Below are 25,944 nucleotides of genomic sequence, written 5' to 3' on the forward strand. Positions count from 1 at the left end.
AAGGCTCTTTGTGGAGAACCAAAAATGTAAGCCTATTCTACCTTGTCTGAAGGTCAGAGAGTTTGAGCTTATTTTTGATCTTTCAAAGTTGTTGACAACTGGTGTTCTGGGATTAAACGTGTGTGCAACTGTTAGACGCCATTTTTTTACTGTGTGTGTTGCTAAGAGTTCAAGATGTGGTTACTTTGTGTTTTGGACATTAAGATGGCCCATGGAGGTAGATCTGCTCCACCCTTACCAAAGGTCAGAGACTTCAAGCATACTTCTGCTCCTTCTTTTCAAATAGGAAGCTTGATTAGGGAGTAGCTGCCTGCAGGATACTTTGTCTAGGGTGGGTTCACTGCCCCAAACACCAAATACTTTACTTAGGAATCAAAGGCTTGATGTCACAAGTACTGGAGCAAGTAAGTAACTGTTCTGGTTGCCCTTTGTGTAATGTTAAAGCAGTCTTTTGCCTTCTTCCCCCCTTCTGTACTGGGGTACAAAAGTCTATGAAAAATGAACAGGGTGAGGATTCAACATTCAGGATCCATTGAGTTGCCCTCCCAGTACTATGCTGTGTCTCTGTGTTTCTTTCTTATCTCTGTTCCTCCTACCTAATGTTTTTAATCCTCATGCCCCTACCCTGGAACATATGAAGTCACCGTGACTAGGACTATGGCAGGAATCACCCCAAAAAGGTGCCTACTGAGTACCCATGTAATAAATAAAAAAGGGTGGATATGTAGGAAGTTAAGGCCTACCAGGCCGAGGGGTGCGTCGACCTGGAGTCTGCTCAGTGCTGTCAGAGGTCCTGATTGTGCCTAGCCAATGAGGAGCAAGCACATGATGTCAATGGCTCGGAATGCCTGGGTGCTGAGAGGGTATATAAGGCTCTCCCCATTGCTAAATAAATGAGTCTACTGTTTGTCGTTTACCAGACTCACAATGCCTATGTCGTTGACCTCATGCTTTCTCACCGCTTCCCCCGACGGGGCTGTGAAGACTCAGCAATACCCAGGAGATACCAGATGAGACTTTACTGGGGTGAAGTCCTGAGACACTATATTCTAGGCACACGGGTCATATGTAGCTACGACGCTCTGGCTAGTCCATACGACAAACCATCCCAAAGTGTGGTAGGCACTGATTTTATTAATAAGTCAAATGACAGGAAAGTCTGAGGACACTCGGGACATTTAGTCACACTGCTCTGTCCCAGAGGATTAAGGCACAAGTGATGCTTAAGGAAATGCATAGTTTGTGTGTGCATGCACACACCTACTGGCCCCTCACACAGCACACCTGGAGCCATCCACAGCAGTCGAGATGACCAAGACTGTCGCAGAGTGTGGCTGGTAGCTCTGGGAAGGCACATGACTCCAGGACTGACTACAGTGGAGGTGACATTACCCTACAGACAGATATTCCAAAAGCCAAGGCAGCCATTCCAGTCTCTGCGAGACCTCTGGAGCTCACTGGGCAGGTAAGCTCCTTCCGCTTAGAGAAATGTGAAGGGCTGGATTTCTGCAGCCTTCCACTGAGAAGACAAAGTTTTGTGTCTCTGAAACCCTGTGGGACTCCCAGGAAGTACTAAGAGCCGCATACTCACCATGGAGGGGCCCAAGGGCCTGGAAAGCACCCCTCCCTGGACCAGCTCCTCTCCAGAACAGAAAGGGAGCAGCGCTGGGCCCCCTCTACAGCGTCCGTAGGAGAAAAGGCTCGCGCTAGTGTGGCAGGCCTCAGGGAAGCCCAAAGCGCAGTGCTGACGCTAGCAAGGGGACTGCTGGGATTGCAGGTCCCAGGCTTTAACCACTCAAAGCAGACGAGACAAGACAAAGTCTAACACCCTGAGACCCAGATCGCAGGAAAACAGGACTGGCATGTGTGGGACAGAGCCATTCAAGTCCAGGGAGGAGAAAGGGCTTTTCCTGTGTGGAGCAGTCCTGAGGACAGCCACCATCCAGCCCCGAGGGGCAACACAGACCACAGGAAGGCAACCTGTCTGCTCAGCCTCCACCTGCAGAGCCTTCCTCCAGTCCCACACACCCTCGAGAGAGGGTGGCAGCCAATCCCGGCTGTGTGGGTGGAATGTCAACAGAAGGAATACAAGATAAGGTCACCAGGGTCCTGGAGACCAAAGGCAAACACTGAACTGGCAGGTCCTGAGCTCCGACTTCAGTCCCCTGCCATGGAAACTGCCAGCAGTCCCTTCGGGAAAAGCAGGAGGGGCAGCTAGGGTCTCAGGCAGCTGCTGGGCCCGGAGTTCAGGAGGAGGCAGGCTGTAGGAAAGTGCTGCAGGCCAGCTCTTCCCATCAGGTTCAGGGCAGGCTTGCTCATCACTTTTCCAGCAGGCCGTGTACAGCACAGCCCCAGGCCCACAGCCTCTGGATTCGTGTGGCTTGGTCCTGCCTAGGGCAGAGCCTGTTCAGGTCTGGGGCGCCCAGATATCAGGCATGGCTTCCTTCAGCTCTGCTCCAGGCTGTCGTCAGTGGGCTGTACCACAGTGTAGCTGCCCTGGCTGGTGGAGAGTTGTCGGCTGAAGAAGGATGTGGTGCGCTTTGGTTTCACCCGCTTGATCCCCTTGCCTGTGAGGGTGAGAGAGACAGGCTCAGAGGAGGTGCTGGGTGCGGAGGCTGGGCTCCGCTTCCACCGGGCCAGCTCCTTCTGGACTCTGAACTGTTTCTCCTGAAGCTGTCCAGAGCCCATCTCCATCCCAGACTCCATCAGCAGCGGCAGGATATGGAACCATGGTCACCCTCGCCAATCCCAGACAGAGGGATGACTCCAGACCGGCTCTGCTGAGTGACTTTCGGAAGCCACAGACGACGGAGGGCACGATGGCAACGACACTCTGGTCTGCCTGCTCACATCCCAACCCATCAACTGGTGAGGAGAACATGCAGTTCCAACAAGGGGCCTTTCCAACACGCTCAGCTAGCACCCTTCACGCACCCAGGCCACACGAAGGCGTGACAACTACACAGGGCCAGGGTGTCTGTGGACAATTTCAAGTTCTGGGTCAGCATGAGCTACAGTGAAGACAGTATGTAATATACTAAAATTAAAAGAATCAGGGGCTGGAGAGATTGCTCAGAGGTTAAGAGCACTGACTGCTCTTCCAGAGGTGCTGAGTTCAATTCCCAGCAACCACATGGTGGCTCACAACCATCCATAATGAGATGTGGTGCCCTCTTCTGGTGTACAGGCATACATGGAGGCTGAATGTTGTATACATAATAAATAAATCTTTAAAAAAACAAAAAAGCAAATAGATAGATAGATAGATAGATAGATAGATAGATAGATAGATAGATAGATAGATGGATGGATGCTGGGGCCAGAGAGATGGCTCAAATGTTAAGAGATGGCTGCTCTTCCAGAGGATCTGAGTTCAATTCCCAGCACTGACATGGCAGCTCACAACCATCTGTAACTCCAGTTCCAAGGGATCTGATTCCCCTTTCTGGCCTCTTCGGCACCAGACAACCAAGCCGTACACAGACACACATGCAGACAAATACTTATAGATATAAAATAATTAAAAAATGAAACTAAAGCTGCACGCCTTTAATCCCAGCACACGGGAGGCAGAGGCAGGCGGATCTCTGAGTTCAAGGCCAGCCTGGTCTATAGAGTGAGTTCCAGGACAGGCTCCAAAGCTACAGAAAAACCCTGTTTCAAAAAATCAAAACAAAGCAAAACAACCAAAAAACAAAACAAAAGGCATGAAGAGTTTCCTTCCTGTTTTCCATGTTCCAGAAGACATGCCTGTCAGTGAAGCAGTAAGATGGGTCAGAGAGAAAACGTCCCTGAGGGCTGAGGCCCCATCTTCCTTCACTCACCCTCTGGAGTGTGAGCACGTGCGTGCTGTGTACACACTGTGTGTGCTATCACACACACCACTTACCGTCTTCCACATAGTCGATGGTGGAGAGATGCTGAAGCCGGCTACACACCACGCTACCCTGCCTCCGCAGCTTGGGGCGCTGAGTGGGAGGTGAAGAGGGGCTGGGAGTTTCCTGATGGCCAGATGCGCTCTCCTGGGGCAGAATGGACTCAGCGGCCTGGCTCAGCTCAATGCAATACTCAATGAGGCCACTCATCAGCTCAGCCTGGGAGGGGAGAGGGGCTGGTGTGAGGCCAAGAGCAGTAACTGTTGAGGGACATCGTACAGACACACAGCCATAAAGCCTCTGCTTCCTGGGGGGGGGGGGGGGCAGGGGAAGGGAGGAGAGAATAGGCAAGGTATCTAATGACCAGAGGGCAGGGAAGATGTCTCTGATGTGACTTCAGAGGTAAGGTCTAGAAAGGAGGATGCTAGTCAGAAGGTACGGCTCAAGAGACTGTGAGGACATGCTAGTCAGAAGGCACTGCTCAGGAGGCTGTGAGGACTGGGTTTCTAGAAATCTGCCACAGATGGGAGTGGAGCTGTCTGGGTGAAGAAAGCCGCCCACCTGCTGGCTGAAGACACTTTTGGCCTAAGGACCAGAGTGAGGTCACTGGCCAAGGTGGCTCCTTCTGAGCAGTTTTAACGTGACACCTCAGGAGTCTGGAAACAGACGCCTCTTTACATAGCGTCATGACAGCTGGCCTAGGGCTCTGCTCAAGTCACAGAGGTAGCATCTTTATTGGTCAACGTGCTCGCTGAGCACCTACTGTGTGCCTGGCCCTGCACAGGGGGTGGACAGCTTGTTGCTTACTGGTGCATCTGAGGAGCAGAGACCTGAACTGAGTCAGAAGCCCACGAGTGGCACCATTGACACTGGTCTAGCCCCTGCCACCTGTCCAGTGTTGCCTGAGGCCTGCAGAGCAGCCTAGCCTGGTCTGGGGAGCAAGAGGAGAGTAGACAAGCTCCTAGACTAGGTTGCAGTCTCCACGTGCCCTGTCCTAACATGCCCAAGGAAAAGCTCAGCCACTACAACACATCCTCTTATGAGCCACACCTACAGCCGCGGCACAGAACTCAGCCAGTGGGACTAGAGGGGAATTTCCCTAACTGTCCAAGGCATCTAGGAAGCTCTGAGCTAAACCCACGTGGCTGAGGGGGACTATGTTTTCCCTTGGGTCGGGGAAGGCCAGAGACACCTGTCTATCACTGCCCCGACTTGTCACTGAACTCTGTCAAGGACAAAGACTGAAGTGTGACAAGCACGCGGACTGGGAGGTGAGACCAGGCTGCCCCTGTTCAGACAACATAACCAGCCACACAGAAAACCCTCAAGCGCTGGCAGGAAGCTGTCAGAAGTGCAGGCCTGTGGGATGTATGAGTAACAAATCCACCGCGCTTCTTCCCTTCCTTCCTTCTGAGGAAGGACTCGCTAGAGACCACAATACTGGCCTTGACCTCAGTATCTTCCTCGCCGCAGCTGCCGGGGCTGGATTACAGGTGTGAGACACCTGGGTTCAAATAGCTTGCTAAACATTTCAGAACTCCAAATAAGGAATGCCCGACTGATAAAAAAGCATGTGTCAACACCGCAAAGATAAAGAAACTCTGAAATCGGGCACTTTCTTCTCTTTCTAAAAGGTTTATTATTACTTTATGAGTGTTTTGCCTACATGTATACATGTACCTTATGTGTGCCTGGTAAACAAAGCAGTCAGGAGTGTGTTGGGTCCCCTGGAACTGGAGCTAAAGGCAACGATGAGCCGCCATGTGGAGGGTGCAAACTGACCCCAGTCCCAAGTCTTAACCCTGAGCCGTTTCTCCAGCCACTGCTTCATTCTTTCCTTCTTTCATTTAAAAAAAAAAAAAAAAAAAAAAAAAAAAAAAACTACAAAACTTATTTGTGTGCATGTGTGCAATGTTTGGGAGTTAATCCTTCTCTTCTACCTTGCTTGAGGAAAAATCTCTTGTTTCTTTAGCTTTGCCAAGTACCCCATCTAGCTGGCCCATAAGTTTCTAGGAGATTCTCCTGTCTCCCTCCCATCTCACCACAGGACTGTGCACGTGACATCTGCCTTTTCATGTGGGAGCCTGGGATCTAGATGCGGGTTAGCACTGTGCCGCCAGCACTCTCACTCCCCGAGCTTCCTGCCCGGGTCTGCAGGGCGAACCGCTGCGCCTGGTACCAAGCGGTTCAGCTAGGGGATGGCCAGCTTCTACGGAGCTTGGTACCCGACCCACTGGTTACTATGAGTTACACATACAAACCAATGGCTTAGACCACGGAATCCAGAAAACAACAACACAAACCACACCCAGGGCTGCAGAGAGGGCTCAGTGGCTAAGAGCCTTTGCTGCTCTCCAGAGGATCCAAGCTCAGTTACCAGTGCTTAGGTCAGGCTAGCCACAACTTCCCGTAACTCTAGCTGGCCTCCAAGGGCCCTGCATACATATGACATCACATAAATCTTAAAAAAAAGAACGAAAACAAAAAACCTCACATATATATAGTCAATTGACTTAGCAAGAACAATCCCACAGAAACGGTGCAAGTGGCTATCCATAAGCACAACACAATCTTGACCTGTATATTAAAACTCTTTATAGCCAACAAATGACCTTGGGCTGTGCTACTACACACCAGTAATCCTAGCATTTGGGAGCCCAACTCTGAGGCCAAGATGGCCTATATTCTAGGTTCTAGGGCCACATAGTGAGAACTTGTCTTAAGAAACAACTAGGGAGCCGGGCGGTGGTGGCGCACGCCTTTAATTCCAGCACTCGGGAGGCAGAGGCCAGCCTGGTCTACAAGAGCTAGCTCCAGGACAGGCTCTAGAAACTACAGGGAAACCCTGTCTCGAAAAACCAAAAAAAAAAGAAACAACTAGGGCTGGAAAGTGGCTCAACTCAGAGAAAGCTTTCCTAACATGAATGAAGCTCTGGCCTCATTCCTCAGCACGACATAAACAAGGCATGCTGGTTCATGTCTGCAGTTCCAGCACTCAGGAGGCAGAGGGACTCTGCCTACAAAAGTGTGCGAGAGAGAGAGAGAGAGAGAGAGAGAGAGAGAGAGAGAGAGAGAGAGAGAGAGAGGAGAATTTCATCAGATTTAAAACACCAGGTGGTGGTGGCAACATTCCAGAGGAAGAGGCAGAAGCAGGTGGGGCTTGAGGCCAGCCAGTCTACAGCACAACTTCCAGGACAGCCAGAGCTATGCAGAGAAACCCTGCCTCAAAGAAGGAAGGAAGAAAGGGAAGAAGGAAGAAGGAAAGAAAGAAATGAAAAGCCAGCCAGGTTTAGTGGCACATTCCTAATCCCAGCACTCAGGAGGCAGAGGCAGGCCCATCTCTGAGTCTAAGCCCAGCCTGGTCTACAGAGGGAGTTCCAGAACAGGCAGGGCTGCAAGAGAAACCTTGTCTCAAAATAACAGGGTGGTGGTGGCGCTGGAGAGATGGCAGTTCACAATTGTCTATAACTCTAGTTCCAGAGGATCTGACACCCTTATACAGACATACATGCAGGCAAACACCAATGTATAATCAGTTCCAGGCCAGCCAGGGTTACATAGTGAGCTCTGTCACACACACACACACACACACACACACACACACACACACACACACACACACGACAAATGATTGATCTGAGCTGACCTTAGCCATACAGGCATTAGCCAGTGTGGAAAGATAACATCATTAGTAATATTATTAGGATAAACCTGCAGTGCCCCATCTCACTACTGGGCTATTACAATAGCAAACAAATAAAAATAGACAATACCCGGTGCGTGCCACCGTGGACAGCAGCTATAGAAACATGAACACGAAGCCGTGTGGAACTTTGGAAAGCAGACTGGTTGTTTCTATTAAGATGGAATAGTTCAATTAAAATTGCACAATCCAGCTTCTAAATCTAATTAAAACTCGTAGGTTTTAGTATGATTTTAAAAAGGGGGGGTGGTGGTTGGAGAGATGGCTCAGAGGTTAAGAGCATTGGCTGCACTTCCAGAGGTCCTGAGTTCAATTCCCGGCAACCACATGATGGCTCACAAACATCTATGATGAAATCTGGTGCCCTCTTCTGGTGTCAGGCATACATGCGGGCAGAATGCTGTATACATAATAAATAAATAAATCTTTAAAAAAAAAAGGGTCAGGGGATGGAGCAATGGCTCAGTGGTTGGCAGCCCTGGTTGCTTTTCCAGAAGACCTGGGTTCAATTCCTAGCATGGCAGCTCCCAACCATCTGTAACTCCAGTTCCAGGGAATCCAACACCCTCACAGACACAAATACAGGGAAAAATTTAAAAGAGGGTCTATGTCCACATGAAACCCTACGCACAAATGTTCAATGTAGCTTACTGTCAAAAGTCAACGTGGGAACAACTCACAGGCTCTTCAGTGGGTGAGCTGTGCACCTGTGCAGCTGACCAAGAACAATAAAAAGCGATGACTGGGACCTGGGGGTGGGGTCATTCAGGGACAGAGGGCTTGCCTGAGTGTGTGGCTTTGGCTTTGATCCCAGCAGCAGAAAGCAAGAAAGAAAAAAGAAAGAGAATGGACACACCACACAATATGGGCGAATCTAAAAGCATGTTGTTTAGTGAAAAGCCCCCACCCTCGATGGCTGCCACATTACACAGTGAAGGGCCCAATACAACTTGTGTTCCTATTTGCTTCTCAGTAGGTATCTGGGCATTCAACTGTTCGGAAGATCAAAGAAGAGGACATGTGTTTTCAGACAGGAATCCTGAAACTTGTCTACGTGCTAAAAGAAGAAAGTGGGGCCATGAACAGTCCCCAGAGAGGCTCACAGCAGGGACAGCTCTGACATGGCCGGGGAGGGGGAGACGCATGGGCGGTGGGTAAAAAGACTAGCTCTACATCCTCAGGGCCTCGTCCTTCCGCACCTGCTCCTCAGCTGTCCTCTCAGGGGCTTCTGCGACAGGGATAGGGGCCCCCGAAGGACAGCCTGCAGCTGCCATGCCTGGTGTGTGTTCCCAGAGCAGGTGCAGGGATCACTAGAGCCGCTCAGGCCAACTGAAGCCAGACACCCTCTTCCCAGGCCCTGGGCAGCACTCCATGCTCCTTCCCGGGCACCTGAGAGCTCCCATGGGGTTCGCTGGGGACCCGGACCCAGCCTCTGTCTACCTGCTTGGAGTAGATCCTCAGGAGCTTGTTGACAGGCGTGCCGTCACTGTCACCGTCGAACTCTAGCCACAGCACAGGCTCCTCCTCCTCGGGAGAGGTGTGGTCCCACGACAGCTCCTGGAAGCGCAGCCCCAGCAGCACATGCTGGGGAGCAGGAACAAGGACAGGGCTTATTAAACTTCCACTTCCCGCTGGATCCCCATCAGGCTCCACCTGGGTGCTTGCCTCTCCATACTGGTTTATTTTCCTTTCTGAGAGGGTCTCACTATGAAGTCCTGGCTAGCCTCAGGCTCACAGGGGTCTGCCTGCCTCTTCCTCCCTCTGCTGGGCTGAAGGGTATTTCTTGTTTGTTGTGGCACTGAGGACTGAACTCAGAGCCTTAGGTATATACAAGGCCAGACTGCTACCACTGACTGGAGTCCCAGACCCTCATGCTACTTCTGCATCTCTTCCTGTACAAGGCCAGGAATCCGTACCCTTCAATGCTTCCCCGCAGCAGGTCAGGCCCCTGATGGTTAGGGAATTGGCCAGGGCAGGGGTTTTGCCCTGAGGACAGCTGGGACTGGCATGCCAGGGACAGGTGCTGGCAACTGCTGCATAGGGAGGGCTGTGCGCAACCCTGTATACAGGGTGAGCCAGAGGTATAAGGCAGACACCAAACCAGGGAGCTCCTAGACACTACCCACTCGGTCCCAGTCCCAGCTGCCACCCCTCTGCATGGCTCAGAAAAGCAGACTCAGAACAGATTCAAAGAATGCATGAGCACAACTCCAGGGACATCTGCGGAAGGCAGAGTCACCCACACGGTCTACTCAATACTATTCCTCATCTGTGACCTAGGTGAGCTCCTTTTACCCCACTAAGGCCAGGTCAGTCCCACCCTGAGGGCTGACTGGGGTGGTACCTTCTCCTTGCTGTCGATGACATGCACACCCTCCAGACTGATGGCCACAGTAACCGGTTTGCGCCCACCACGATGCAAGAAGCCTTGGGCTGGCTTGTCGACCTCACCATGGAAGAAGGCACACCTGAAAGGCACTAGTGTCACACACAGGAGACTACTCTGGACACTCGGAAGCTTGAGCTGTTCGGGTGACTGAGGGGTAAACAGAAGCCTGTCCTGGGGGATGGTAACACCTGACTGAACAGGGGGAAGGAGGACCTGGGGGCTATAACACAGGGTGGGCCCTGTGGGCAGAAGGAAAGGACAAACCCAGGAAAGATAGAGCCAGGTGCTTCAGGGACCCCCAAGGAGCCTGGGTGCCTCAGGTGAGGGGTAAGGTTGAGCCTGCTGCTCTGTCCATGCAAAAGCCCTTTAGCAGCAGGGACCTGCTGGTGCATTCAGGAAGTCAGGGCTGCCTAGGACGGTAGCATCTGGGCTTAGACTAAAGGGCAAAGTGAGGTGGTTTCAGGGTGGTGAGATGCCTCGCTGCTGTCTCCTCTATGACAGGCCAGGATTTCACCATTTTAAGGCTCACCCTTGCCTCTTGCACTTTGCCCAAGGCAAAGTCAGCTCTCTTCATGCAGGAGGGAACTAGAGGTGAGTGCACGCCCCTCTTCCAGCTTCCATTAACTTCACATACTACTGGACTGCCCATTAGTGAGCATATGCACAGGGACACACACACACACACACACACACACACACACAAAATGTCACCTCATCCATTATAAAAACCAGTACATTGTTTGTTCCTGCTAGGGCCACATCTCCTACTCCATTGTCCAGTAAAACTCCATAAAAGCTAGGTACACTCGCTGTTTCTTTTTTGAGACAGAATTTCTCTGTGTAGCCCAGGCTGTCCTGGAACTTGCTCTGTAGACCAGGCTGGCCTCGAACTCACAGATCCGCCTGTCCCTGCCTCCCGAGTGCTGGGACTAAAGGCCGTCTCCACCTGGCGCACACTCGCTGTTCCTAACCCTCTTCTCATCCCACCTGACTCTCCCACTTCCAGCAGGCTGAGGCCAGTTCACAGCACCGAGATGTGCTCGACGGGGCACAAGAACAAAGCCCTGAAGATGCATGTGACGCCTGGCATGAAGAGACACTCCTGCCTGGACAGTCTCCCCCACACCATTCCCTCCAGGCCATTTCTGAGGGCTCCAGATTTGATAACAGTCCACAATCATTTTTCCAGCCCAGCCAGTCAGTCAGGCATCCAACAGGCATCTTCTCTAACTGACAGCTTCCAGCTGGCACATCCCAAACCAGGTTCCCACCTGAAGGAACCTGCTCCACTGAAGCCTGGGTCCCAGCACATGACAACTGGTCAACACAACAGGCTCGTGTCTAGATTACTGTTCCCACCTCCTCTGCTCCTCTGGCCGCTATCTACCGCTACAGCGAGTGGTTCCCTACATCTGGTTTCCCACTCAAAGGGCAGCGTGTTCACTGTGTGGGGCGTGGCCAGCAAGAGAGATTATTTGTTACACTGTGGGAGCGAGAGCACTAGCTGAAAGGGCAATCAGCCAGGCCAAAGAGGGCTGTGGTGGGGAGGACAGAGGAAGGAATGCCGGCTGGAGGTGGGAGGAAGTGCAGATAAACGACTTGGGACCAGCAGCAAGCCAGCTCTTCAAGAGGATGGTGCCACTGGCGCACAGGTGGGCTCCCTTGCTGCCACCCTGTCAAGCCTGGGGGTGGTCTGGAGGACACTGAAGAGGGGACAGGAGTTCCCGAGATGCACCACTTACCCGTAGAAGGGCAGCTCATGGCACTTGAGGAGGTAGGCGCGATAGTGGGAGCCCAGGGTGGCCTCATGCTCACTGTCATCGCCTGTAGCTTCTTTTACCTGGCGGTAAGCGTTCAGCAGGCCTTGCTCGCCTGGCCCAGTCTTGGCCCCGCGGGCCCGGAAGGCAGCAAAGAGGCCATGGCCTCGCTTGCAGAAGTGGGCAGGGAGGAAGGAGTCCAACTTCTCCCTGCAGGGGAAGGAAAATGGGGTAATAGTGGCCCTTGGGGGGGGGGTGAGGTCTTCAGGGTGTGAGTACCTCGCTCACAGGGTAGGCAAGGCTTGGGGGGCGGTGGCAGGGCTAAGGAACCTTCACAGCAAGGAACCACATCAAGGTCCTCTGCTGTGCAGCAGCATGGCCAAGTCTTTCTTTGTCCACCAGCTCCCGAATAAACCACACGAGGCTTCTTCTTCTTCTTTTTTTTTTTTTTTTTTTAATTTTGTTTTTTGGTTTTTCGAGACAGGGTTTCTCTGCAGCTTTAGAGCCTGTCCTGGAGCTAGCTCTTGTAGACCAGGCTGGTCTCGAACTCACAGAGATCCGCCTGCCTCTGCCTCCCGAGTGCTGGGATTAAAGGCGTGCGCCACCACCGCCCGGCTCACACGAGGCTTCTTATTAATCATGAAAGCTCGGTTTTAGCTTAGGCTTGTCCCACTAGCTCTTGTAACTTAACCTGCTTCTATTAATCTGTTTTACCATGTGGATTTTTACCTTTCTTCTTTTTTTTTTTAACCTTTCTTTCATTCTGTATGTCCGACTCCCTCCATATCTCTCCTTGGCGTCTGACTCAAGCCTAGATCATGTGTAATCATCAGTCAGGAATCCAACAGGCATCTTCTCTAACTGGCATCTCCTACTTCATCCCCTTCCCTCCCCCCGCCCCTCGGAAGCCCCGCCTATAACTCCTGCCTAGCTACTGGCCATTCTGATCTTTATTAAACCAATCACAGTGATGTATCTTCACACAGTGTACAAACGACCCACAACACAGCAGGGTGACAGAGGTCCTGAACTACAGAGAGATTCCCCACTGTCCCCACCCAGCAGTGGCCGGCTCAGCCTGGCTCAGGGCCAACCCCGCCTGATATGCAAGGCCCACTGTTGAGCTGCCTGATATGCAAGGCGGGATACTCTTCCTAAGAGAAAAATAGGGTTCTAGAAGAAGGGAACTCATAACAACTTCTAAGCCATGGAGGGACAAAAGACCCTTGTATGCATGAGGGAGCCCAGAGCAGCAGGCACGGTGTGGTCAGATTGGGGTCCCCAATCAGGCTCTGAAGCACTGAGACCAGCAGGGGCACCTGCCTATCAGAAGAGGAGAGACAGAGGTGCCACCCTTTTCCTAGTAACAGGTTCCCTTACACTAAAACACAAAGGCTCTGCAAGCCTGAGCCCAGGACTTGGGAGGAAGTCCTGTAGGGACAGGCGAGGGTTACCATCTAAGGCCACACTCAGCTCCTGCTCTCTCCTTCCCTGTCAGCACCATCTGTTCACTCAGGAAACTGAAGAGAACACTCTAAGCTGGCAGAGACACAGAGAGGGTGTCACCAGGACCCATCTTCACCCAAGAGGGAAGGAGACAAACATTTTAACACCCACTGTACACTGGGCACTAGGGAGAACCCCTTTCCCACCAAATGAGGTCTAGTGACTCTCAGGGCCGGGTGAGAACAGAAGGGTCAGGAGGTGCTCAGGTCGGGATGGGAAACCAGAGAGGGCAGGGGAAGAGTTTGGCTGGAGCAGGTGGCAGAGCGATGCTGTGTTCTGAAGCTGGACAATAGTTCCCCGAGTGAATGGGACTTTTCCCACCCAAACGATATGAACATGTGACACTCTGTGCTGCTAGCTTTATGTCAATGTGACCCAAGCTAGAGTCACCTGAGAAGAGGGAACCCGATTGAGGAAATGCCTCCATAAGATCCAGCTGTGGCCAGCCTAGGACATTTTCTTAGTGACTGAGTGAGGAGAGCCAAGCCCATTGTGAGTGGGGCCACCCTTGGGCTGGTACTCCTGGGTTTCATAAGAAAGCAGACTGAAGCTAGGTGTGGTGGCGCACACTTTTAATCCCAGCACTCGGGAGGCAGAGGCAGGAGGATCTCTGAGTTTGAGGCCAGCCTGGTCTATAGAGTGAGTTCTAGGACAGTCAGGGCTGCACAGAGAAACCCTGTCTCGAAAAAAAAAAAAAGCAGACTGAGAAGGCCATGAAAGGAAGCCAGCAGGCGGCACCCTCTATGGCCTCAGCATCAGCCTGGTTTGAGTTCTGCCTTGGTTTTTCTCAGTGGACGGTGATTCGGGTTATGTAAGCCAAGCAAACGCTTTCCTCCCAAGCTGCTTTTGGCCATGGTGTTTCCTCACAGCGGCAGGAACCCTAACTATTGACAGTCTCTCAGTGTCCTCTTCAGCAAAGAATGACTCAACACCAACCGGATCATCACAGACTCACGGAAAACAGGGTGTCTTCCTCACACAGCTACAGCTTCCAGGCTCACTCTGGGGCGGGGGAGGGTCCTAGCTTGGTCCCAGGTCCACACTATAAGCTTGCCTATAGTCCAGCCTTCTGGAAGCATTTTCTCTATTGGGCTTCCTTCCTCTCAGATGTTAGTTTGTGTCAAATTGATATAAAACTAGCCAGCACCAAGAACCACACTATCCATGACATTTTTTGATGGAAAAAGTCCCACCCACTCGGAAAACAGGAACATGAGGCAGGAAGGCTCTTGGTGTAAGTATGACCATATTACACCTCATGTCACCTCGGCTCCTGCTGGCAGAGAACTGGCACTCCAACAGACGACATCCAGAGCTGTGGGTCCAGGCCCTGTCTACAACAGAACCATAGACCCCACGGGCACAGAGAGCCCAGCATAGTCCTCATAACTTTGTAAACCTCCCAGTGTCACCTCCAGAGGGGAGACCTGCTGGGCCTTTGGAATCTAAATGCCCAGGCCATGGGGAGGGGCACTGCTCCAAAGGAAGAGAAGGCAAGGCCAGGAAGGACCCTGTTAGCCGAGTCCCAGGTGCGGAGGGCACTCCAGCTGTGCCCATTTCACCATCTGTGTCCCAGTCCTTTTTTATTTTTTGAACAGCAGCTCCATGTGTCATGGAAAAAGTCTATTCTCAGCTCTCGGGTGTGTGCAGGCTCACAGTGGGGTTCAGGGGAGACACAGCTGCAGCCCATCAGTGGCCTAGCCCCTGTACTTCCTTCCTCCGGGTGGGCCCGGCATAAGCTATGTGTCATGAGAGCCAGCCTGGGGGCTCCAGCTGGGTAAGGAGAGTGGCGCCTCTCCTCTGCAACACAGCTGCCACAGCCACCTGGCCACAAGGGAATAACACACCGAGCCAAGAAGACAAGAGCTCACTGACAATGAGGAGCACAGGGTCCGGGACACAGCTGAGCTCAGCCCAGGACACCCTGGCCATCTGGACTTGCATGTCACATGAGTGACCAAAGGAACTTCCTGTGCAAATGAGCGGAGCTGGGCTTATTTGTGTGTGTGTGTGTGGTGTTTTTTTAGGTATGAGTGTTCTGTCTGCATGTGTACCTGCACGCCAGAAGAGGGCATCAGATCCCATTATAGATTATAAATGGGATCTGGTTGTGAATCACTATATAGTTGCTAGGAATTGAATTCAGATCCTCTGGCAGAGCAGTCAGCGCTCTTAACCACTGAGCCATCTCTCCAGCCCCGGAGCTGGGCTTCTTCTCAGGCACAAGAAAAACAGATTTGCCCATCTTGAGGTCCAGGATGCCATGGTCACCACCAGCCTTAGACAGCTCAGCTGTAAGCCTTCACGGGACTTTGAACCCAGGATAGTCCTGCCAGGCTCCAAACAGTATCAGCACAGGGACCCTCTTTGCTGACTTACCCACTTCAGGATTGGGGAAACAAGGAACCCTGATTAGAAATAGGTCAAAATGGAGTTTACTAGTCACCAGACTTTGTCATGATTGTTGTTTGTCTTAACAGGGTTTCATGTAGCCCAGGCTGGCCTCGAACTCCTGATCATGCTGCTTCCACTTCCTGAGTGTCTATGGTAATTATGAGGATAAGGCACCATGCCTGACTCACAACTCTTACCCAGGCTGGCCTGAACTCAGGCCATCCTGTCTCAAGCTCCCAAGTGATTACAGGTCTGAAGCTAGCCCAGGCTGGCCCGGAACTCAGGCCATCCTGTCTCAGCCTCCAAAGTGATTACAGGTGTGAAGCAGACCTTGTCCCTAGAATTATTTCTAACCTCTCTGGAGGCAGAGACCGAGCTGGTATGCTATGATGGCAGACTCAACTCTCATCTTTCTAGAGATGAACCAGAAGTAGGCGGAGGCCTGGTGAGTGTCTGGGGAACAAGATTCTATTCCTGGGGTTTGGAGTTTAGCTGAACTGTTACTGGTTTCTGGGGGTAGGGAGTGTCACAGGTCACTTCCTAACTGTGACTCTTATGAACAAAGGCACCACTCCCTCCAGACTTCGCTAGAGATAGGTTCCATCCACACGTGCGCATCCCTTGCCTGAGGATGCCTCTTAGACTCACTTCATGTGTGTATCTACTGCCCACAGACCGAGGAAAAGGGAGCTCAGAAAGGTGGAGACCTCTCACTAAGGCCACCCAGTGAGCATGCGTGCATCAGGGGCCTGGCTTCAGGACTGCTGCACCTTGCAGGATCCTAGAACTACTTGCAGGTAGAATCCCGCAGAGCATATTTCCCACCGGGTCCCATCTCAAGCCTCACTGTCCTTACCTCAGAGTGCAGGCAGCAGGCTGGCCAGGCTGATAGGGCCCAAGCTGCACACGGCACACGAGGGCACCCAGCACCTCACAGTCCTCCAGGTCACAAGGGTACCGAGCAGTCAGCACGTTGCCCTTGGCTTCTTCATAGAAGAGCCGCAAGACCTCCTCATCATGGATCTGCAGGCCGATGTGGCATGAGGACGATGGCTCAGAGGAACTGGGCAGGTACGACTGTCTAGGTATCTAGGGGTTGGGGGCACTGGGCTCTGGGCACGCCTTACCTGGAGCTCTCGACGCTTTGGGAAAAATACATTCCTTCGGAACTGAAGGGAAGGCTCGTCTGGGGAGAGAAGCTCGAGTCAGTGCCTGGTCCCCTTGCATTACGCGGCCCACCTTGCCCTGCCCTAAATGGCCCACCCCAGCTCCCAACCTTGTTTTTATCCCTGGAGAGAGCCCTCCTGAATGGGGGGGGGGGTGCTGACCAGAGAGTAAACACACAGTGCATCTTTGTTCACAGTCCCTAGACTAGCCTTCCCAAGCCCCCCTCAGATGCCCCTTAAGTTCTCTGTCAGGTGTGGCTGACAGACTGCTGGGAAGATGGAGCCCTGCCCCAGCAACACTAACCCATAGGGAAGATGGAGCTCCTGCCCCAGCGACACTGACCTGTGGCCACATTGTCACCCACAGGGAAGATGGAGCCCCTGCCCCAGCGACACTGACCTGTGGCCACATCGTCACCCACAGGGAAGATGGAGCCCCTGCCCCAGTGACACTGACCCATGGCCACATCGTCATCTGTGGCATCCGTGAAGCGCAGCAGCAGCTCTGGCCACTGGCGGCCCAGCTTGTAGGGCTGGTGCTTGGGTTTCAGCTGCACCTCTGCAAGGCAAGAAAGGAGACAGCCATGAAGCTGCGGACCAGGCCGATGGTACCTATCCACCCATCACACTGTCCACCAACAATGAGGACAGACACATCCAACAGTAACTGAGCAGGCCCAGAGTCATGTCAAATGATTTAAGTGTATTTGCCCTGGGGCAACCCAGATCCCCATTCTACTTGGAGAGAACCAGGCTGGGTTAGACACCTGTCTCACGCCAGAGCAGATAAGATTCAAGTTGTACGCTGGGGCCCTGTGAACTCAGTGCTGGGGTCCTGAGATGTTAACTGAGAGGTGAGGTAGTGCTGGGCTCACTCAGGGGTGTGCTAAGATGTCCAATGAGGATACTACCACATGCTTGCCAAACACGAACGCTCTCCCCACTAATGGCTGAGCACTCTGTCCTGCCAGCCAGCCAGATGCTAAAGGTTCTTTGACCACTTGGACCTTCCTTCTGAGCCATGATCTTGACCAAGTAGCAGCCCTGGCTTCCAAGCGGCCTTCTTGCCTCGAGCCTCCCCCATCCAACCTCTGCATCTAGCTCCAAACCCTTCTTGTCCTATTTCTGACTCAATTTTTCCAGAGAGGGTCCATAGCCTTCATCTCCTCCACCTCCCCCATCCTCCCACTATCCACAGGCTCACAAGATGGGGCTATGGGGCAACAAGGTCACCCATTTCACCTGCAGCCCACAAGGGATGGCAAATGCCCAGGGCCACACACCATCAGCAGCAACATGGGACCAGGACTTAGTTTCCCAAACCTCCCTTCAGTGTACAGTTGACTCAAGAGTAAGAATGCCCTCTCAGTCCTCCAATGGAGAACCCCTGGGTCTGAGTCCCTGTCCATCCCAGCACTGAGAAAAATCCAGAGTGGGACAGTAGACCTGGGGACTGGGGTGTGTTCCTCCCGCCTTCCATCAGAACAGGGCTATCTCAACACCACAGTCTGACTTCTGAAGTGGACGTCTTCCCTAGTAGACATCATCCTGGCGCCAGTTCCATGTAGACATGGGGAGAAGGCCAAACACAGCAAAATGAGGAGCCTGACGGCCTCTGCCTCACACTCACAGCTGGAGAGGCAGGTCACTGCTCTGCTCTGAAGTAGCCTTTCAGCCGCCCACCCCAGCCTGGGAAGAACGGAGGTGGTTAGTGTGCAGCCTCAGGCACTCTCCTGGACAGTGGCGCCACACAGGCATGCATTCAGCTCTTGCCACTGGCGGGCTACGGGGCTGGGAGGGAGGGAGCAGGATGAACAAAGCAGAATGGGGCCGCCCACTAGGACCTGCTATCCCCAGCTTTCCACACAGCCAAGGGGCCCACAGGCCTGACCAGCAGCTCAGAGGGCAAAGGAGGGGCTGGGAAGGCAGGAAGAGGGTGGGTGTGAGCCTGGGAAGGCAACTGCAGGAAGCTAGGGGGCAGGGAGGAGCAAGGATGGGGGATGGAGCTCCTCCCGCAGGATAGAGGCAGAAACCCTAGGGAGGAAGGTACCAATTCTGATCCCCTGGGGCCTGACCTAGGCTGTCCCATTCGATTTCTTGAGACCAAGTGCCCCCTTCCTCCACAACAAGGGAACAGCCACTCTTTTTTGTTTTTGTTAACAGTGGGGACTGAACTGAGGGCCTTGCACACGGTAGGCAAGTATCTACTACTAAAGGGAACTTTTTAAAAACACACTTTGGTATATGCTCAACTTAAAAAATTGTTATTATCATTATCATTAATTATTATTGTGTGTACGTGCACGGCCACGAATGTGGAAGCCAGAGAACGACCTGCAGGGACTTGTTCCCTCCTTCCACGACACAGGTTCCAAGGGTCACACTAGGGTGTCCAGGCTTAGCGGCAGTGCTGTTACCCACTGCGCCATCTTGCCAGCCCTCAAAGGAAAATTTAAACTCAGAAAACATGCCTGGTGCCAGCACTGATCTATTTCCCAAAATGATGACAATGTCCTTCCTTGAGTCCCTTTCCTTCCATGTCAACAGGCTCAGGGACCACAATGAGGGACTTATTCATTTGCTGGCCTGAGCGTCTATAAAATCCTGTCTCCATTCCCATCCCACTTTGGGCCCCAGCCTACAAGGGCAGAAAATGTGGTTGTGGGGCCTTAAGCCAGGTAGGGCAGGGCCTCTTGCAGAAGGCCATGTTCCTCTTCTTCCGCAGCCCCACACCTGAGCAAAGGTGCCCTGTCCAGGACTACTTCCCAAGCCATGTCTACACTCTGCCCTACTGCCCGCGGTCCAGCTGAGGTCAGCACTGTGGTCTCGGTCCTGACACACACCAGCCTAGTGCTCCAGATCTGAGGACCTCACTCTGCAGCGCAGACCTGAGCCACGGGGAAACAATTAACTCACCCTTCCAGGGTGCGGCTCAGACTGCATGCTCTATAAGCAGGGGCTCCAGCAGCGCTGCACCAGCACAAGAGAAAAGGCAGTGACAAAGGATCCAGAAACCCCTCCGGGCTCTGGGACACCCCAGGTCCCGATAGCTAAGCCCTCCGTCTGCCCCAGTTCCCACTGCTAGACCTTACCCAGGAGAGGGGAAACGAGCCAGAGTGCAAAGGCCTCCAGGGCCACATCTGGAAGCTGCAGGACTTCGTGGACTGCGCGGTGCAGCTCATGGGCACTGACAGAGGACAGGTTCTCCACGGCCAGGGGCACTACCGTGTCATCGGCCAGGTACACCAGCACATCAGCCGCTGGAACGTGAGTCAGACAGAGTCAGTTGAGGCCCACCCCCAGGCCAATGAGGCATTCTCCACCACCCTCTGCTCCTCACCGTGACCCAGGCTTCGCTGACATATCCCCTCAAAATCCCTTTAACCGGGACGCTCAAGGCCAGGTATGGGGGCGTGCACCTGTAGTCCCAGGACTCAGGAGGCTACAGCTGGGGGGTTTCAAGTTTTAGGACAGCCTGGACTACATAGCGAGACCCAGTATTCTAAAAACAAATAAACCAGGCAGTGGTGGCACACACTTTTAATCCCAGCATTTACAAGGCAGAGGTAGGCAGATCTCTGAGTTTAAGGCCAGCCTGTTCTACAAAGCGAATTCCAGGGCAGCCAAAGCTATTATACAGAGAGAACCTGTTTTGAAAAACCAAATAAATAAATAAAAGTGCTGCCTTTAAGGGCTTTTTGAGACCTCAAATCACCCAGAACTGTGGCCCAGGTACCAGCCCCACCTCATCCCCTAAGGTGGTGAAAACCATCTCCCTTCTCTGCAGCATCAAATACTGCTGTTCTGTCAATGTTTCTCAGGTGGAGGAGGAGGATGGGGTAGCTCATCCTGAGGTCACATTTCCCTATCAGGCTGGGAGCAGAGCCAACTAGTGACCTTCTGACTCTGTCTGGGTCTGACTAAGAGGACAATGACAATTTCCAAGGCCACCCCAGGTTACAGTAGGGGCCAGGTCTTATTTTCCTTGGGACTCTTCAAAACTCTAAGGATCAATACTGTGGCTTTTGCAGATAGCTTTAAGTAGACTAGGAAAAAACAAACAACTCAAATAATCAAGTGTTCCCTTAGAACAAACTGGATTCCCATTAGGAGCCCAGGGCCAGTGGGAGACACTTGCCAGGGTGGCCAGGTTCAAATCCCTATCCCCGAACCATAGGCCCAGTAAAGGAACACTGAGCTCAGGTGCTCAGATTCTCAACTTGTAATCCTTGCCTGCTCTCTGCTTATTGGTTGCTCCCTGTCAGTTGTAAATCTGTAAAAACAGTTAACAACCCTTCCTCAAAGGGCCACCAACCAATCCAATGAAGCCCGTGAACGTGCTGGGGACGGCATATAGCTAACACATTCTAGACACTTTTTAGATTCTGCTGTCTTCTGCTCCAACAGCTACTTTGAGAGATCAAACAAGTCTCCTCCAGGAGACTGAGGTCAGATCCATTTTATAGGCAGGAAAACGGGGCCCTGAAGGCTCAAGTTCATGATCCCTTTGGCCGGCTCCAGAAGTCTGGGACCTAACAAGCTCTCTGGGGCCAAACTGCCTTCCAATAAAAGAGGAAGCAAATCCTCACTTTCAAAAGGCTGCTTGTAAGCACGAAATGGAACAAAGAGTGTGGTGTCAATTTCCAATTGTCTTCATTTGAACACAGGCCTTTATACAGATGGGAGGAGATTCAACAAGAGGATGGCTTGGTCACTAAGCTGGTGACAGAGCCCAGCTAGGTCCTTTGACTTCTGTGAGTTTGCCACACCTTAACACGTCGTATTTCCTACTGACTATAACATTAACTTGCTGAAAAAGAAGACAAACGGGAGCCACGTCCCCAGGGCTGGGACCAAAAAGGGCACAGAAGATATGAAAAAAGGGTAGAGACCTACCTCGGGCTCCCACGGAGGAAACGCTGCTTCGGTGGGATCGCTCCGCTGGGCCCAGCTGCCCCGTGTTAGCTTCTGCCCCATCCATCTGTAATAGGAACGACACGACAGAGAGCATTTAACGGGGATCCTGGGCAGTCGGTCTCAAACTTTCATCCAAGAAGCAAAGGGGTCCAGAGCTCGGTCTACAAGTCTTAATCTAGGTACAGTGATCAACTGTGTCGGCTGAGTGTGGGAAGTGACCCTCGGCCGAGTGCAGGTCGGGGTGGTGCTGGGTCAGGTCGATGACCGTCAGGTGCGGGGGTCGTAGGTCGCTTGCAAGGGATGCCCAGGCAAGTCATGGCGCGCCCCCGTCCAGGGCGGGGACCCGAGCAGGGAGTGACCGCGCTCTCACTTCGCAGGGTCGCAGAGCTCGCTTCCTCACGCCAGAACGCCACCCGATTCAGGCCTCTAGTGGCCCCACCACCACGCCCGCCGGTGGGGTCTCAGGGTCCCGGGGAGGGTCGGTACGCAGGCTTTGAGCCGCGGAAGCTACCGTGGGAGGAAGTTCGGCTGAGGCCCCGCCTCTCCGACCATGGGAACCAATAGGAGCCCGTAGCCTCGGCGCACGCGCGCTCACTCGATTCGTCCGTCGGCCTCTCCCACCCGCCAGTCCCAGCTCGGTGTGTTGAGCACATCTGAAAGCACTTGGCACGACCCCCGAACTAGTTATGGCCGTTGTTTTGTTCCGTTTTTTCCCCCCTAAGATTTCTAATTTTTCTAAGATTTATTTAATATGTATACAACGTTCTGTCTGGATGTATGTATGCTTGCATTCCAGAAGAGGGCACCAGATATCATCTGATGAATGTGGTTGCTGAGACTTGAACTCAGGACCTCTGGAAAAGCAACTAATGCGCTTAACCTCTAAGCCATCTCTCCAGCCCTAATGGTCCTTGTTGTGTCCCTCACAGCCAGCTACTTTAATGACTCGTGTTGCTCCATTCACAAGATCCTTGATAGGTTGTGGCCAAGATTCATGAAAACCAAGGATGAGGGCGCAAACTGTGCTGCTACCTCTCCCTGTGACTTGACCAGGCCCCTTTATATGAAGTGGAGATGCTTCCTTGCGACCACTGCTGGGTGGGGCAGTAGGTGGTGTAGGGGAGTCCTCCCGGGTCTGTCCTGAAGCGCCTTTCAACCCCTAAGGATCACTGACTCTTGGCCTTGGGCAGGAGCCCTCAGGGCTCTCCGGATCTGTTTTTCACCTGTAACAGAGAAGGTTGGACTGAATGACTCTCGACGATCCCTCTCATCCTCAAATTATGTATGTGCATTGAAAACATGGGACTTGCTGTGCTTTGAGGGTATGGTCACATAAGTCTGGCTGTCTTAGACCCATAACCTGCAAGAGCTAGAGGCATGGTGTTCCCAAAGAGATAAATGCAAAGTCACCTGGCCCCTAAGTTCGTCAGACTTAGCTTGTGCGCGTGCGCCTGTCTGTGGCCTGGAATGTATGGAGAAAAACAAGCCCGTGGACCCTACTCGAGTCACAGGAACCAGAGATTGTTCCGGAGGCAGCAGTGGCGTGAGGATCAGGATCAGGACTTGAGTTCTTGTTGCCACCTGATTTCCTTGCTGGAAAGCAGGGTAAGCTCCTGGCTGGTCTCCAGTGTTGTTTTTGTTTTATTGAGCTTTTCATTTAGGGCCAAACTTGATGACACACAAGCTTTTAATCCCAGCAGAGGGAGACAGAGGCAGACAGATGTCTGATTTCCAGTTAAGAGCTATACAGAAAAAAACCAAAAACCAGCCAAACAAAGCTAAAGTAGGCAGGCTAACCATGGTGACAAGGGCCTGTTTTCCTAGCACTTGGATGGTGGAGGCAGGAGGATCAGCAGGAGTTCAAGGCCATACTTGGCCACATAGCTAGCCCAAAGTCTGCCTGGGCAATATGAGACTGTCCCCCCTCCCCCGAAAAAAAAAACTCACAAAATAACAGCAATAAATATTACAGAAGGCCACAGTACTGCTACAGGAGACACAAATCACTGTAGGCAGAGAGGGGAAGGTCTTTAGTTTCTGCTTACCTACCGTGCACGGGACATGGGCCAACCCTTTCCTGTGTATCTCATGAACACAGCTTACGAGTTCTGTGACTGGAACCAAGAAGATTAGTAGTTACCATTTATGTGCTGGGTACTTTAAAACAAACTCTCTCTCTCTCTCTGTGTGTGTGTCTGTGTATGTGTGTTGATGTGGGTTAAACCCAGGGCCTCCTGCATGTGAAGCAAGCACTCTAATCCTGAGCTACACATGAGAGAAAATGTGGAACTTTTTGTCTTTCCTCCCTGCTCTGTTACTGCCTCTTGCTCCCACACTTTCTGGACTTCTTCCCCCTGTCGTCTCCTGTGCTCTCTGTGTGTGGATGTGCACATGTGCATGTGTGTTATGTGTATACACATTTATTCTAGATTCTGGAGCTGGGGAGACGGCTGGCTGATTGCACTCCCGACAACCCGAGCTGAGGTGATGTCAGGCATTTGTATCAACACCCTTCTACGGCCAGATGCCAGGTGGAGGGAAGAGACTCACCTGGAAGCTGGCGGACTGTGCTGCGCAGCAGCAGAAACAAGAGAGACCTGCTTAACAGAGCAGAAGGTGCAAACCTACTCCCGAAAGCTGTTCTTTGACTTCCATATGAGCGCTGTGGTACAAGTCTGCACGCTCTTGCTCTTTGTCTCTGAAACACATAGTTAATTCATTTTTGTTTTAATGGGCCTTGAGGGATGACGCTGGTTAACAGCACTGGCTGTTCTTGAAGAAGACCCAGATTCTGTTTCAAGCCCACACATGGGAGCTCACAGCCCCCTGTAACTGCATCTCTAACAGATCTGACACCCTCTTCTGATCTCTGAGGGCTCATGCACACAGGTGGGACATGTATGTACTCAGGCACACAAACATGCACACATAAAAATAAATGAGCCGGGCGGTGGTGACGCATGCTTTTAATCCCAGCACTCAGGAGGAAGAGGCAGATGAATCTCTGTGAGTTCGAGGCCAGCCTGGTCTAAAAAAGCTAGCTCCAGGACAGGCTCTAGAAACTACAGGGAAACCCTGTCTCGAAAAAAAAATTGGTGCAATCAAAAGCATTTACCATCTTTTTTTTTTCCTCTGTGTGATTGTGGCTGTCCTGGAACTCTCTTTGAACACCAGGCTGGCCTCGAACTCAGCATTTACTGCTCTTACAGAGGTCCTGGATTTGAGTCTCAGCACCCACATGTTAGCCCATAACCACCCTTAACACCAGCTCCAGGGAATCCTACGTCTTCTTGTAATCTTCACAGGTACTAGGCATGTACATGGCACAAACACATACATGTAGGGAAAACACTCACACACATCAGATAAATCTTAAACATTGGAAGTTTTATTTTGTTTTTTGAAACGGGGTTTCTCTGTGTTGCCCTGGCTGTCCTGGAACTCACTCTGTAAACCAGGCTGGCTTTGAACTCACAGAGATCTGCCTCCCTTTGCCTCCCAGAGATGGGATTAAAGGTGTGCACCACCACTGCCCGGCTTGCCTAGTTATTTTTAATTTTAGATTCTGCACATGAAAGAAAACATGACAATGGTCTCTCTGCGGTCGGCTTGTTTTGTTTCTCATGACGATCTCCAGTTCTTGCAAATGATGTCATTTTATTGTTCTTTATGCCTTAAAACTCCTCTGCGTACAAGCATCACACTGTCTCTGTCCACTTCTCCGCCGACGGCCTTGGACTTTTCATTCTTCTGGCTACAGTTCATCCATTCATCACCCATTAGCATTATGTTATTCTGTCACGTTCTCTAATCCATTAAGCATGTAAGTGGATAAAGCCGCCACAGGTCCTTGACTACATGGACAACCTGCAAGCTGCATGTAACAGGCCCATGACAAGCACCAGGAGAAAGGCAAGGAAGACGCTGGGGGTGTGTGTGAAGATTTCGGGGCGATTTCACTTGTCCACGAGAGGACTGGGGGTGCTCACTGAGAAGGTGATGTTTCAGCCACAGCTTAAAGAAGTCCAGAGAGAGGAGGTCCAGGAAGACGAAGCCAAGTCGGCTTTAGGGCCTCGAGGCTGAGAGCCTGTTCAGCAAAGCAGGAAGCAGGACATGAGGTCAGAGAGGGGCGGTACTGTGAGGGCTCGGACAGCACAGAAGAGATTTAGCCACTTTCTTTTTAATTTTTAAAGAAAGGAAATTTGTTTGTTGCAGTTTAGAGGCAAGGAAGTTAAAA

General features: G+C 52.1%; 1 protein-coding gene across 2 annotated transcripts; it reads right to left on the reverse strand.

The window, feature by feature from the left end:
- Positions 1–1,114: 1,114 nt before the first annotated feature.
- Positions 1,115–22,231, reverse strand: Frmd8 (FERM domain containing 8). 2 transcript variants are annotated; one of them, XM_038346090.1, is made up of 11 exons: positions 22,078–22,231; positions 21,687–21,771; positions 19,883–20,050; positions 17,248–17,349; positions 16,752–16,810; positions 16,481–16,647; positions 11,710–11,934; positions 9,923–10,046; positions 9,019–9,162; positions 3,890–4,094; positions 1,115–2,567 (listed from the first exon to the last, which is right to left on the reverse strand). In XM_038346090.1, exons 2-11 carry the CDS (start codon positions 21,769–21,771, stop codon positions 2,446–2,448), a joined length of 1,401 nt encoding a protein of 466 aa, XP_038202018.1. In that variant the 5' UTR covers positions 22,078–22,231; the 3' UTR covers positions 1,115–2,445. The 2 variants fall into 2 exon arrangements, with proteins under 2 accessions (XP_038202018.1, XP_038202008.1); XM_038346080.1 differs by lacking the exon at positions 22,078–22,231 and having other exon boundaries at positions 21,687–21,962.
- Between the last annotated feature and the right edge of the window lie 3,713 nt (positions 22,232–25,944).

This window comes from Arvicola amphibius, chromosome 1, assembly GCF_903992535.2.
Source record: "Arvicola amphibius chromosome 1, mArvAmp1.2, whole genome shotgun sequence".
NCBI classification, from domain to species: Eukaryota; Metazoa; Chordata; class Mammalia; order Rodentia; family Cricetidae; genus Arvicola; species Arvicola amphibius.

Bases quoted from the DNA above. Each gene is read 5' to 3' on its own strand.
- Frmd8 (XM_038346080.1), bottom strand. From the start codon at position 21,801: ATGCTCTCTGTCGTGTCGTTCCTATTACAGATGGATGGGGCAGAAGCT. The intron at 17,350-19,882 runs GTAAGGTCTAGC...CTTGCCTTGCAG, and splicing joins GCTCGTTTCCCCTCTCCTGG to AGGTGCAGCTGAAACCCAAG. The intron at 11,935-16,480 runs GTAAGGACAGTG...CTTCCCCTGCAG, and splicing joins CCTGCTGCCTGCACTCTGAG to GGAGAAGTTGGACTCCTTCC.